General features: G+C 33.0%; 1 protein-coding gene across 1 annotated transcript in view; it reads left to right on the forward strand.

Annotated features, from left to right (window-relative positions):
- Positions 1-7,489, forward strand: part of LOC114542537 (sushi, von Willebrand factor type A, EGF and pentraxin domain-containing protein 1-like) — a 35,492-nt gene extending 28,003 nt beyond the window's left edge. Inside the window, 15 exon segments of the mRNA XM_028562061.1 lie at positions 322-457; positions 551-601; positions 1,011-1,118; positions 1,213-1,383; positions 1,468-1,590; positions 1,728-1,844; positions 2,190-2,312; positions 2,891-3,067; positions 3,176-3,349; positions 3,976-4,149; positions 4,428-4,601; positions 5,286-5,462; positions 5,660-5,833; positions 6,343-6,675; positions 7,115-7,489. Of these exon segments, the coding sequence (XP_028417862.1) occupies positions 322-457; positions 551-601; positions 1,011-1,118; positions 1,213-1,383; positions 1,468-1,590; positions 1,728-1,844; positions 2,190-2,312; positions 2,891-3,067; positions 3,176-3,349; positions 3,976-4,149; positions 4,428-4,601; positions 5,286-5,462; positions 5,660-5,833; positions 6,343-6,675; positions 7,115-7,455 (2,553 nt within the window). The 3' untranslated portion in view covers positions 7,456-7,489.
- Positions 7,490-11,618: the final 4,129 nt, after the last annotated feature.

Consider the following 11,618-nt stretch of genomic DNA (forward strand, 5'->3'; position numbering starts at 1 on the left):
TTTCGAACTACAAAATTAACCAAAATTAATGAAACTTGAATGTTGCTGCAGATATGGTTTGGGAGAATGATGGCAGAACTACACAACTATCGCCACTAATCGTGTTCTTCATTCTCCTGAGCCACGCCCTACAATTTAATTCAACCCCAGACCTTTCCACCGCTACTGTTGGTATACAACAAAGTTTTACTACACAAACAAAGGAGATTGCTTTTGCATTATCCAACCACCACGAATGCATTTGGTTTAAAAAGTGTAATCATTGTATGATATAATGATTTTATCAATAAAATAATTCATGAACGAACAATCGTTTTTTAGACTTTCACTGGCAATTCAGACAACAAAGGTCGAAAGAAAAATGAAGTAAATATCGTTGCTCGATTCATTAGATTCAAACCTTTGACTTGGCATAATGGAATTGGAATGAGGGTTGAAGTTTATGGTTGCTCTCTTGGTTAGTTTATTGAAATTCTTCACAGCTAACATAGTTCTAGAGTATAGAAATACGTTGCATAAACCAATTTTAATATGCTTCTATTTTTTTCAGAACATGAAGGAACTCCTTCGGATGGAGCTAGTGTCTCCGCATCTCATTCAGGTAGAGCATTTTCTAATACATGTGTCGATTTAGTATCGATAATGATAAAAGCATATTTTTCTATATAAATCTCCTTTGTTTTATTGGTTAACTTGTATAAAATATACCAGAAGCTGACCTAGGAGAAAATAAATAGATTAGTTACATTGGGACCCATCTTCAAACCAGGTACTTTCTTCTATAATTTGTGGCCCCTAATCTGATGAGTATAGCACTATAATAATAAGTATGAAGCTCCTTAAAGCTTTGGTTTTTCTGATAATTGTTCTACATTTTTAAGCAAAAATTGCATTTTACACCCATAGTATAATAATACAACAGAAAATCTCGTTGTTAGTTTAAAAATATATTTATAAAATTAATATATAAAATTAGTTACAAAAATTATTAACACTTCCTTTATTTTCAGGTTCATGTTCCCCCAATCCTTGTCGTAATTCTGCTCAATGCACTGAGATTCCTTATGGATACGCATGTAAATGTCCTGCAGGGTACACAGGCCATAACTGTGAAACAGGTAACCCAAAACCTATTACATTCTAAAGAATTGGATATAAGGAAGTAAATTTATAAATATATGCTGAGCCATCTCAACTATGCCTTCTTTTTAGAACTCGCTTGTAATGATCCAGGAACTCCAGTGAATGGTCATCGCAGTGGATCAAATTTCATGGCAGGCATTACTATTCAGTATTCATGTAAATCTGGATACAAAATTGTGGGACATTCCAGCATAACCTGTTCAAGGGGAAAATGGTCTGGAACAACTCCGACATGCGAGAGTAAGATAAACAATGGTGCATCTTGTCCTTTTTAACAGCTTGCTGAATACTTCATATGCCAATTGAAATTATGATTATGTTTAGACATAAACGAGTGTACATCAATGACATCAGGATGTAACCATCGTTGCACTGACCTCCCGGGTTCTTTCAAATGTTCCTGTGTCGCTGGATACCGGCTGAGTGGCAATGGAAAGACTTGTCAAGGTATGGAGTTAGGAATGACTGTTGTGTGGTATTATACCTAGAAAACGTGCAATGTTGGTGGGGATATATCTATATGTGGGGATATATATTATATATACACACACAAACATATTTCATATTATATCATTTTTATTAAGACATCAATGAATGTATAGAGAATGTCTGTAGTCATGGTTGCATCAACAGTGCAGGATCGTTTCGATGCACATGTCCTCACGGAATGGTATTACGTGGTTCGGGAACAAGATGCGAAGGTATTGGTTTCAACCATAATGACCGCGACACACCCTTCACCAACGCAACGAGATTTTTTACGAATTTTTCAGCTTTTAAAGGCGGCTAAGTTTCGTCATTTATGATATTCTTGATGAATATAGAACGATAGTTAACATTTTCTCTTGTCTGGGGCACATAGCTCTTGAAATGTCCTTACAGAATTAAATTTATTTCTGAAAACTGAAAATTTACGTCGCGTTGGCATCGCGTTCAGTGTTTCGGGGCTTCAAAATAAAATGAATTTCGTCGTCCAGCGCAGGTTTCTACTCATGAATGCGAACATTCCCTAAAACGAGGTAATCCTGACTGAAAATCTTTCGCAGATAAGAACGAATGTGATACCAAGAATGGTGGTTGCGCTCATCACTGTCTCAACACATACCTTGGTCGTAAATGCTACTGCAAACATGGATTCGTTCTGCAGAATGACGGCGTCTCGTGTACAGGTAATTACAAGAAACCACGGTCAATTGATTTCGGTTTAATGGAGTCGCTGAAACAAAATTGAAAAGTGCCTTAAACAGAATTAAGTTAAGACAATCCTTTCCTGTTATATATAACGAAAGGCTGACCGATCTTTAATGTGATTTAGAAATTCGGGTCGAAGACAAGTGATTGTGACGTCATAATGTGGGAACTATTCTGAGGAATTTTCCATATATACTACGCCCTAAAAAATTGGCCACGGATTTTTTAAGTATTCATTTTGAAAGGGTTAAATTATGATCTTAATAATTATCTTACAAGAAAGTGCTTCGTTATAAGTAACCAAGCTGTGAAACAATTTTGAATTGTGTTGGATTTTAGCTGGAAGAATTGAAAAATGATGTACATTTAAGTAAATTTTTACCTCAGATATAAATATTGGTGAAATAGTATGGATTTCTATTAAATTTCCCTCATCATTTGTGATTAATTATAATAAATTGTGTTGGATATTTTCAATTAAACTGCCGTAATTATGCTAATCATTTTCATCATGATTTTGATAGAAAGATTTATTAATGGTGTTCTTCTCGTTCAGAGGCCAGTTGTCCTAATCCAGTTCATCCGCATAATGGTAAATACTCAATAAATGGTGCTTCTGTATTTGGAAACTCTGTCTCATTCAGTTGTAATGATGGATTCAAACTGGTTGGCTCAGATGAGAGGATTTGCATGGCAGATAAAACATGGTCTGGGGTTCAGCCTCTGTGTAAACGTAAGCTTTTATTAACCCTTTTTATTTAATGTATTCGTATTTCTTACACAGATCTATCATTCTATCTTAAACTTAATGCCCACTAAATTTGGTTTTTATTTTATATAGCTGTAAGATGCGCAGACGTAGGTACTGTTGATCACGCAAACTTGCAGCAAACTGGCAATGGTTATAATAGTCTCGTGACATTCACATGTGGTTCATCGTACCGTCTGCTGGGAGTCTCAACGAGAACATGTGGCAAGACAAGCAACTGGAGTGGATCGCAGCCTCTTTGCGTGCGTAAGTGAGGAAATTCCCTATTTTTTTATTTACCCATAAAAAGGAGACTTTGCAACGCCACTTTAAGCACACTTTGATACTCTAACAACTGTGCATGATCATTTTTACGAACGGATCCGAAAGCAAATTTTAGTATTTCAAATTATAACATTCCGGCTGAATAATTATAATGTCGCTATCCAGTCTAAAACCTGTTTTCTAAAAGCTCACTTAGACTCTTTGGGTGTGACATAGAAAATTTGTTATTACTCATATAATTATTAGGACGTCCTTCCTTAAGCAATGGAAGTTTTATTCCAGTGCATGGAAATGCCATCATGGAATCGTTACGACGTAATTGAGATCTCTCACTCGATGAGTTTGAGTGTGAGCTTTTAGAATACAAGCATCAATCTTTTCTTTGTGTTTTAGTATATTGCTGGGTTTTTAAAAAATAGCTTGATTTAGTTCTGGTCAAAAAAATGCAAATATTCATATACTCATGTTAGCAGACCGTAAAAACAATCAATTTCAAAAGAAACTAATGATTCTGAATGTGAAAATATGAATATTCCCCCATGCACTTAACGATCTTCCGCAGACCCCGCGTTCATATGACTGAGAAATTCCTCGTTTTTTTCTTCCAGCGAACTACTGTCCAGCGCTTCAAGCACCAGTACACGGTAGGATAAATGGTTTCCGGTCAGAACTTGGTGCTACCGTTGGTATTGCTTGTGATGTTGGTTATGCAGTCAAGGGAACATCTTTCAGAACTTGTGAACAGACAAGAAGGTGGTCCGGATCTCATCCTACCTGTGAATGTAAGAAACTATGAACACTTAGTATAGAGATTACGGGTACATGTCTGTCACCCCGTCGCCCATTATGTAGCTATATTCATTGCTTAGAAAAAATGATAAATAATGAAGATCAGGTGTAAGAGTATTGATCACATTGAGAAAATTAGCAATGTTTTTCGCAATATCATGAATATCTTTCCCTTTTTCAAAGTGCCATATGTTAACGTTACTTGGTTTATTTTGAAAATATTTTTTTGTGTATTCATAGCAATTGTAGCTAAATAATTTTGATCTTTTAGTGGTGGATTGTGGAAATCCAGGCGAACCACAACATGGTTATCGTCATGGTAATAATTACAAATATGACTCAATCATCAACTTCAGCTGTAAAAACCGGCATCACCTGGAAGGTGCCAACACAATAAAATGTGAAGCTAATGGAAAATGGAGTGCACTGTTACCAAAGTGCTTGGGTGAGCAAAATAAAATACATTATTGTAAAGAAGTTAAATTTATGATTTTTTATCCCATCTGTTAGTATCATTATTCACTTTAAAGGCCCCGCATAGAAAGTATCACCCAAGGGCAAAAACAGTAGCGTAGTCAGCCTGACGATTTGTCCCGCTATGCTAATATTTTGGTGTTTATTGACGGTGAAAACAATAAATTTCTAAAGACATGAATTATTATAATAACTCGAAATTTACATAGCGGGACAAAATCGTCAGGCTGGCTACGCCACTGGGCAAGACATTTCCCCTTTTAGCCTGCTTGGAGAACCTCATTTCAAACATATACTTTGTTAACATAAGATGAGATGTTTTTGTATGTCAAATAATATGTGCTTTAGCGGCTGCTATTATAATATGACTGTGAATCATGTATATAGGGTGTAAATATTATGAATTATATCATTTTGAAATTTTAACCCATTCTTGTGCCACAATTTGTTGCAACTTAGCTAACTTAACGATTAGTGGAAACAAAATGGAAACAATAGTTTTGACTAAAAATCGTTAAAATTAAATAATTTTTTTGAAACTTCTTGGAAAAATAAATAAAACTGGAATGGACATTCTTAAAAACATTTAACACCGCTAGTGTGGTGAACAGAAAAAAGTTAAAGGCAGCTTGGCTGAAATTTCAATTACTTTTAGCTCGATCATGTGGCAATCCAGGTGTCCCATACAATGGATTCAAACATGGTGATACGCACACATATGGCAAGAAGGTGTCCTACACATGCCAGCAAGGCTATACACTGGTGGGTGATCGCGAAAGGACATGTGAACAGAGTACAGCAAAATGGACCGGGTCTTTACCTTCTTGCAATTGTAAGTATATAGTGCTTCTTTTTAAAAGGTAGTGCCAAAATAAGGTTTAATGCTCTGAGATCACTTCGACTTCTAGCTCGACTATTTTTGAGTGAATACACTGTGAGAGGAGAAGAAAATATTTTAAAACATGTTTAAACAATAGTCATCGCAGGTATACTCATTACTGAACTCTTTCTTGTCAATTTTTACTTCAGTGGTGAACTGTGGTGAGATTCCAGCACCAGCAAACGGCTACAGAGTTGGATCATTGTATACATATGACAAAGTACTAGCATTTGATTGTAATCCTGGATACAAGTTAGTTGGAACACAGTACAGGAAATGTCAGGAAAATGGTTTATGGAGTGGATCGGCACCTACCTGCGTGGGTTAGTTTAATCAATAGGAATGTATACAACAAGACTAGGGACCACCGATGTTGCTTTGCAATGACTTTCACTTTTTAATACTTTTTTAATCGGTGATAAGTAATTTTTTCTTGGTACCCTCAGTCCTAGAATGTTAGGTGCTTCCTGTTCCATGATCTATAATAGAATTTGCATTTTGTAATAATATATTGAAATTTACAATGGCCTCTCAAACAGTAGCCAGGAAAATCCATTTCGCCAGATTACACATGTCAAACTACCCACTTAATACTAATATTAAGTCTCTGTTTCACGGTGCTATTTTTCATGCAACTTGCAATACTATTCCTACTTTTGATAGATTTAAATTTGGCATCTACGAAAAGTCTTTGTTTATCACACTTAATAGACGATTTTTAAGACTCATTAATTTACATCTCCAAAAGTATAAATGTATCCAAAGTTAAAAGAAACATTCCATCGTGCATGTAAAAGCACCTTTATATTGATTGATCTTCACTTTTTTATAGCTACATCTTGCGGCTCTTTCAAACACGGTCCTTCTGGTGAAATCGAGTCTCCTAACTTCCCATCACCCTACGACAACGATCTGTATTGTACCTGGAAAATTACGGTCCCCACCGGCAAGAAGGTTCGTATTGAATTTTCCGAGTTCAAGACTGAAGCTGGCAAAGATTTCTTGTACATCTTTGATACTGACAAAACTGAACCCATTCTGGAGTTCTCAGGGGTGGGGTATAAACCTCGTGCCATCACCTCGTCTGGTAAAAGCATGAGGATAAGATTTGTTTCGAACAGCGCTACAGCAAGCAATGGATTCCGTCTGACATATTCACAAGTTGGTAAGGTTTATTTAATTTTTCCTACTATGCTCTATGCACATAACGTCAATCATGATATATGCTATGACTATACTATGCACCTGTTGCTATGGCCATGATATGCACCTGCTGCTACGACCATGCTATTCACCTGCTCCTATGACTATGCTATTCACCTGCTGCTGATTTACCCATGCTATGTACCTGCTCCTATGACTATACTATTCACCTGCTGCTATGACCATGCTATGCACCTGCTGCTATGACCATGCTATGCACCTGCCCCTATGACTATGCTATGCACCTGCCCCTATGACCATGCTATGCACCTGCCCCTATGACTATGCTATTCACCTGCTGCTATGCACATCAAGTCAATCATGATTTTAATCTCTTCCCATAAAGAATTAAGACCCGTTAAAATTAATGATCTCATAGATGTATATATACTTTAATTTAGATTGTGGTGGAATGCTCACTGCACCAGTAGGTGCTATAACAAGTCCTGGTTTCAAGGGTCAATACCCCAGCAATCGTGATTGTATCTGGCTGATCCATATGCCTGGAAAACAAATTGACTTGTCATTTTCCCACTTTAACACACAGCAGAGTTACGACCGCGTGGAAATCTATCGTGGGCCAAAGAGTACTGATAAACGACTGGTGAACTTAAGTGGCATATTACTTCCGCAAGGCAAATTTGTCTCAACCTATTATATGTATCTTAGATTCACGACAAACGCACAAAATGACCGGAAATACTATGGATTCAAAGCAAATTATTTGGAATATTTGTATTAGGCGGCATACTATCTAATAAATGACATTGTTTTAGCGTGAAATTTGTTTGCTTTGTCTGTTGTTTTTCCGTCTGTAAGCGTAAGAGATCTTAAACCCTGGTTTCCAATTGTCGTAATTGTTGTGAACAAGTAAATTTTCACCGATGACATTTAGTTAGTTTGATCCCCTAAATTCAAACCGGCCATTGCTGATTGCACACTCGCTCAATTTAACTTTTCGAGATTTTGATCCGAATATTAAAACTTCGAAAAATTAACAAAAAAATACCAGTTTTCCTTATCCTCTGTTACCTAGTTTTCCTGCCATTTTGAATCTTTTAAGGTATCATTTTAGTGCCAAAATATACTGTTTTCATCACATTTCACTTTGGGATTATTTGGAGGTGTTTTGAAACGAATTTTTAATTTTCGAAAATATTGGCGAAAATTAGGATTTTTCCTTCGGTTCTCCGTTACCGATTTTACAAAAGTGACGATTTCGAAAGAGTATAATCTTATGTGCTGAATTGTACAGTTTTTATTGTTTTCGTCAAAGAATGTAATTTCACTTTGTAATTTCACTTCACAATTGAAACCATTTCGATCTATTTTTTACTAAATTTTGAAATTTCGAAAAATTGAAGAAAATTACCATTTTTCCTTCCCCCTCATAACCGATTTTCCAAAAGTTTTGAAATTCTTTGAGGTATAATATTATGTTCTCTAATCTACTGTTTTCCTCACAGAATGTAATTCCACTTAGTCTTCGACTATTTCGTGGTATTTTGAGAAAACGAATTTTGAAATTTCGAAAATAGACAAAAGTAACGATTTTTCTTTTGTCTCCCTGTTCACTACGCATAACGCATTTTGCGAAAATTTTGAATTTTCTCATGATAAAAATTTATATTCTGAATGTAATTCCACTTAGTTTTCGACTATTTCGCGGTAGTTTGAGGAAATCAATTTTGAAATTTCGAAAATAGACAAAAATAACAATTTTTCTTTTGTTTCCCTGTTCACTACGTATACGCATAACGCATTTTGCGAAAATTTTGAATTTTCTCAAAATAAAATTTTACATTCTGAAGTTTGAAATTTCAAAAATTAGCACCGTGTTTTGAAATTTTAAAATTTTAAGTTTCCACCCCTATTACGGATTTTCCAAATAGAATCCTAGGTAGCCTAAAGGTATTTGTGTTTTAATCTAAAGCGTCCATCCAGTTTAATATCGCGGTCTGTCACGTAAACACCAATTGCTATATTTATACAAATATAGCAATTGGTGTTTACGTCACAGACCACTGGTCTGTGGTCACAATCACCGATCTGTGACGTAAACACCAATTGCTATATTTATACAAATGTAGCAATTTATGTTTACGTCACAGACCGCGATATTAAACTGGATGGACGCTTTAGATTAAAACACAAATACCTTTGGGCTACCTAGGATAGAATGCAATTTAGATTGACGAAAATTACGAATTTTCCTTCGTTCCTCCTTCGTTGGAAAGTCATTCGCAAGAATCTCGTAAAATTCAGTGTAATGTTCGCTCGTGATATCTGATGGATTTCTCATCCATAATGGTTTCGTCTTGTTCAGTTCTTCTTCATCAATGTATTTCTTCATGACTAAATTTTTGAAGTTTTGCAAGATATCATTTTATGTGCCCGAATATAGTTTCAATCAAAGAATGTAATTCTGCTTAGTTTTGGAGTATTCAAAATAATTTAAGGCGAATTTTGAAATTTTAAAAATTAACGAAAACTACCATTTTTCACTTGTTCTTCCGCAACAGATTTTGCTAAATTTTGGAAATTCTGCAAGGTATGATTTTATGTTTTCAATGGCACTCTTTCCACCACAGGATGTAATTTCGCTCAGTTAATTTTGAAGATTTCGGAATTAAAAAAATAGTTATAATACTTCTATTCTTAATTCTTGAAAATTCTTACAATTTTTCAAATTTTTAAATTTCTGACATACATACTGGTATTATTTTTTTAAGGTTTTTAAGCATTTTGACCAAATTATATTTAAAATTTTCACCATTTTTCAAATTTCTGGCCTATATCTATAGCGTTTTTCAATACTTTTCAAAATTTTTAAATTTGATTTTAAAATTTTTCAAATTTTGAGAGATACCAAAGTAAAATTTTTAATTTTGACTTCTATACTATTTTGTTTTAAATTTCAATATTTTTCCTATTTTTAAACTTTTTAGAGTTTCTGACGTATTTACTAGCAATTTAAGAATTTTTTGAAATTTTTAAAAATATTTAAAAATATAACTTTTAAAGTTTGTATTTCTTAATTTAGAATTTTTCAATTTTTAAAATTTCTGACATATGTACTAGTTTTTGCTAAATTGATATGAGTTTTGAAATCTCAAAAATTAATACCGCGTTTTGAAATTTCAGAAGCTGACGAAAATCACGATTTTTGTTTTCTTCGCCTGTTACGGATTTTAAAAATCGAATTTCAATTCCACCTATAGCTAGTTAGACTTTTCGAGGTATTTTGAAGCGAATTTTTAAATTTTGAAAATTAACGAAAATTACGATTTTTCCTTCGTTCCGCCTTTGTTGGAAAGTAACTTTGCTAAATTTGTGAAGTTTTGGAAGATATGAAATTCTGCAAGGTATGATTTTATGTTTTCATATGCACTGTTTTCACAACAGAATGTAATTTTGCCCAGTTTTGAAGGAATTCGGAATTAAAAAAATTGTGAAGACTTCTCTTCTTAATTCTTGACAATTCTTACAATTTTTAAAAATTTTTTAAATTTTTGGCATAAATTTTTTAACATTTTTAAATTTTTATATCTAAATATTTTGACAGATACCAAATTATTTTTGAAATTTTCACGTTTTTTTTCAAAATTTTCAAATTTTTAGCCTCTATCTGTAGCATTTTTCAAAACTTTTCAAAATTTTTAATTTGATTTATAATTTTAAAAATTTTCAGAAATACCCAAGTATTTTTAAAAATTCTGACAAATACCTAAGCATTTTTAAAATTTTCAATTTCTTGAAATTTCTAACTTCCATGCACCAGTATTTTTCAAAATTTTTAAAAATTGTGACATCTATACTATCTTTTTTTAATTTCTAAGTTTTCTAATTTTTTTAACTTTTAAAGTGTCCGACATATGTATAAGCATTTTAAAAATTTTTAAAATTTTTAAATATTTGAAAATATTTTTAAAAATAATTTTTTAAATTTGTACTTTTTAATTTAGTATTTTTCAATTTTTAAAATTTCTGACATATATACTATTTTGTTTTAAATTTCAATATTTTTCATATTTTTAAACTTTTTAAGATTTTCTGACTTATTTACTGGCAATTAAAAATTTTTTGAAATTTTTTAAATTTTTAGAAATATTTAAAAATATAATTTTTGAAATTTGTATTTTTTAATTTAGTATTTTTCAAGTTTTAAAATTTCTGACATCTCTACTATCTCTTTTTAATTCTTAAATATTTTGAAAGATACCAAATTTTAAAACCTCCGAATTAACATTTTTAAATTGTATGTTCTCAAATGTACTGTTTTCATCGCAGAATGTAAATTCGCTTAGTTTTGAACGATATTTTATTTGGTCCATGCACTCTGTTACGGATTTTGAAAATAATTTCAAAATTTGGCAAGGTATAATTTTATGTTCTTAGATGAACTCTTTTCATCAAAACAGTTTTTTAATATAGTTTTGAATTATTTTGAATGGAATTTTAAAATTTCGAAAATAATCAATTTTAGCAATTCACTCGATGCAGGTAAATTCTACAGGTTTAAAGGGTCTTAATTTCGAGTGGAATTATACACACTTCAAATTCAAGCCAGGAACAGTTGATGGAAAAAAGGAGTCAACTATAGGTCAACTGTTCCTGGCTTGAATTTGAAGTGTGTATAATTCCACTCGAAATAAAGACCCTTTAAACCTCTTTTATAAAAGAATGTTATTTAATTGTGGAACGATTTCGGGGTATTTTGAAACGAATTTTGAAAAGTGACTAAAATTACTAAAAGGTTCCCCGGTTACCGATTTTCCTGCAAATTTGAGGTATAATCTTATGTTAAATGTACTGTTTTCATCACAGAATGTAATTTCAGTTTGGACGTTTATATAAGAGATATTTGAAGCGAATTTTGAAATTTGGAAAAATTTACGAAAATTA

Source organism: Dendronephthya gigantea, unplaced genomic scaffold (genome assembly GCF_004324835.1).
Source record: "Dendronephthya gigantea isolate DGI-Jeju-01 unplaced genomic scaffold, DenGig_1.0 000003F, whole genome shotgun sequence".
Lineage (NCBI taxonomy): Eukaryota > Metazoa > Cnidaria > Anthozoa > Malacalcyonacea > Nephtheidae > Dendronephthya > Dendronephthya gigantea.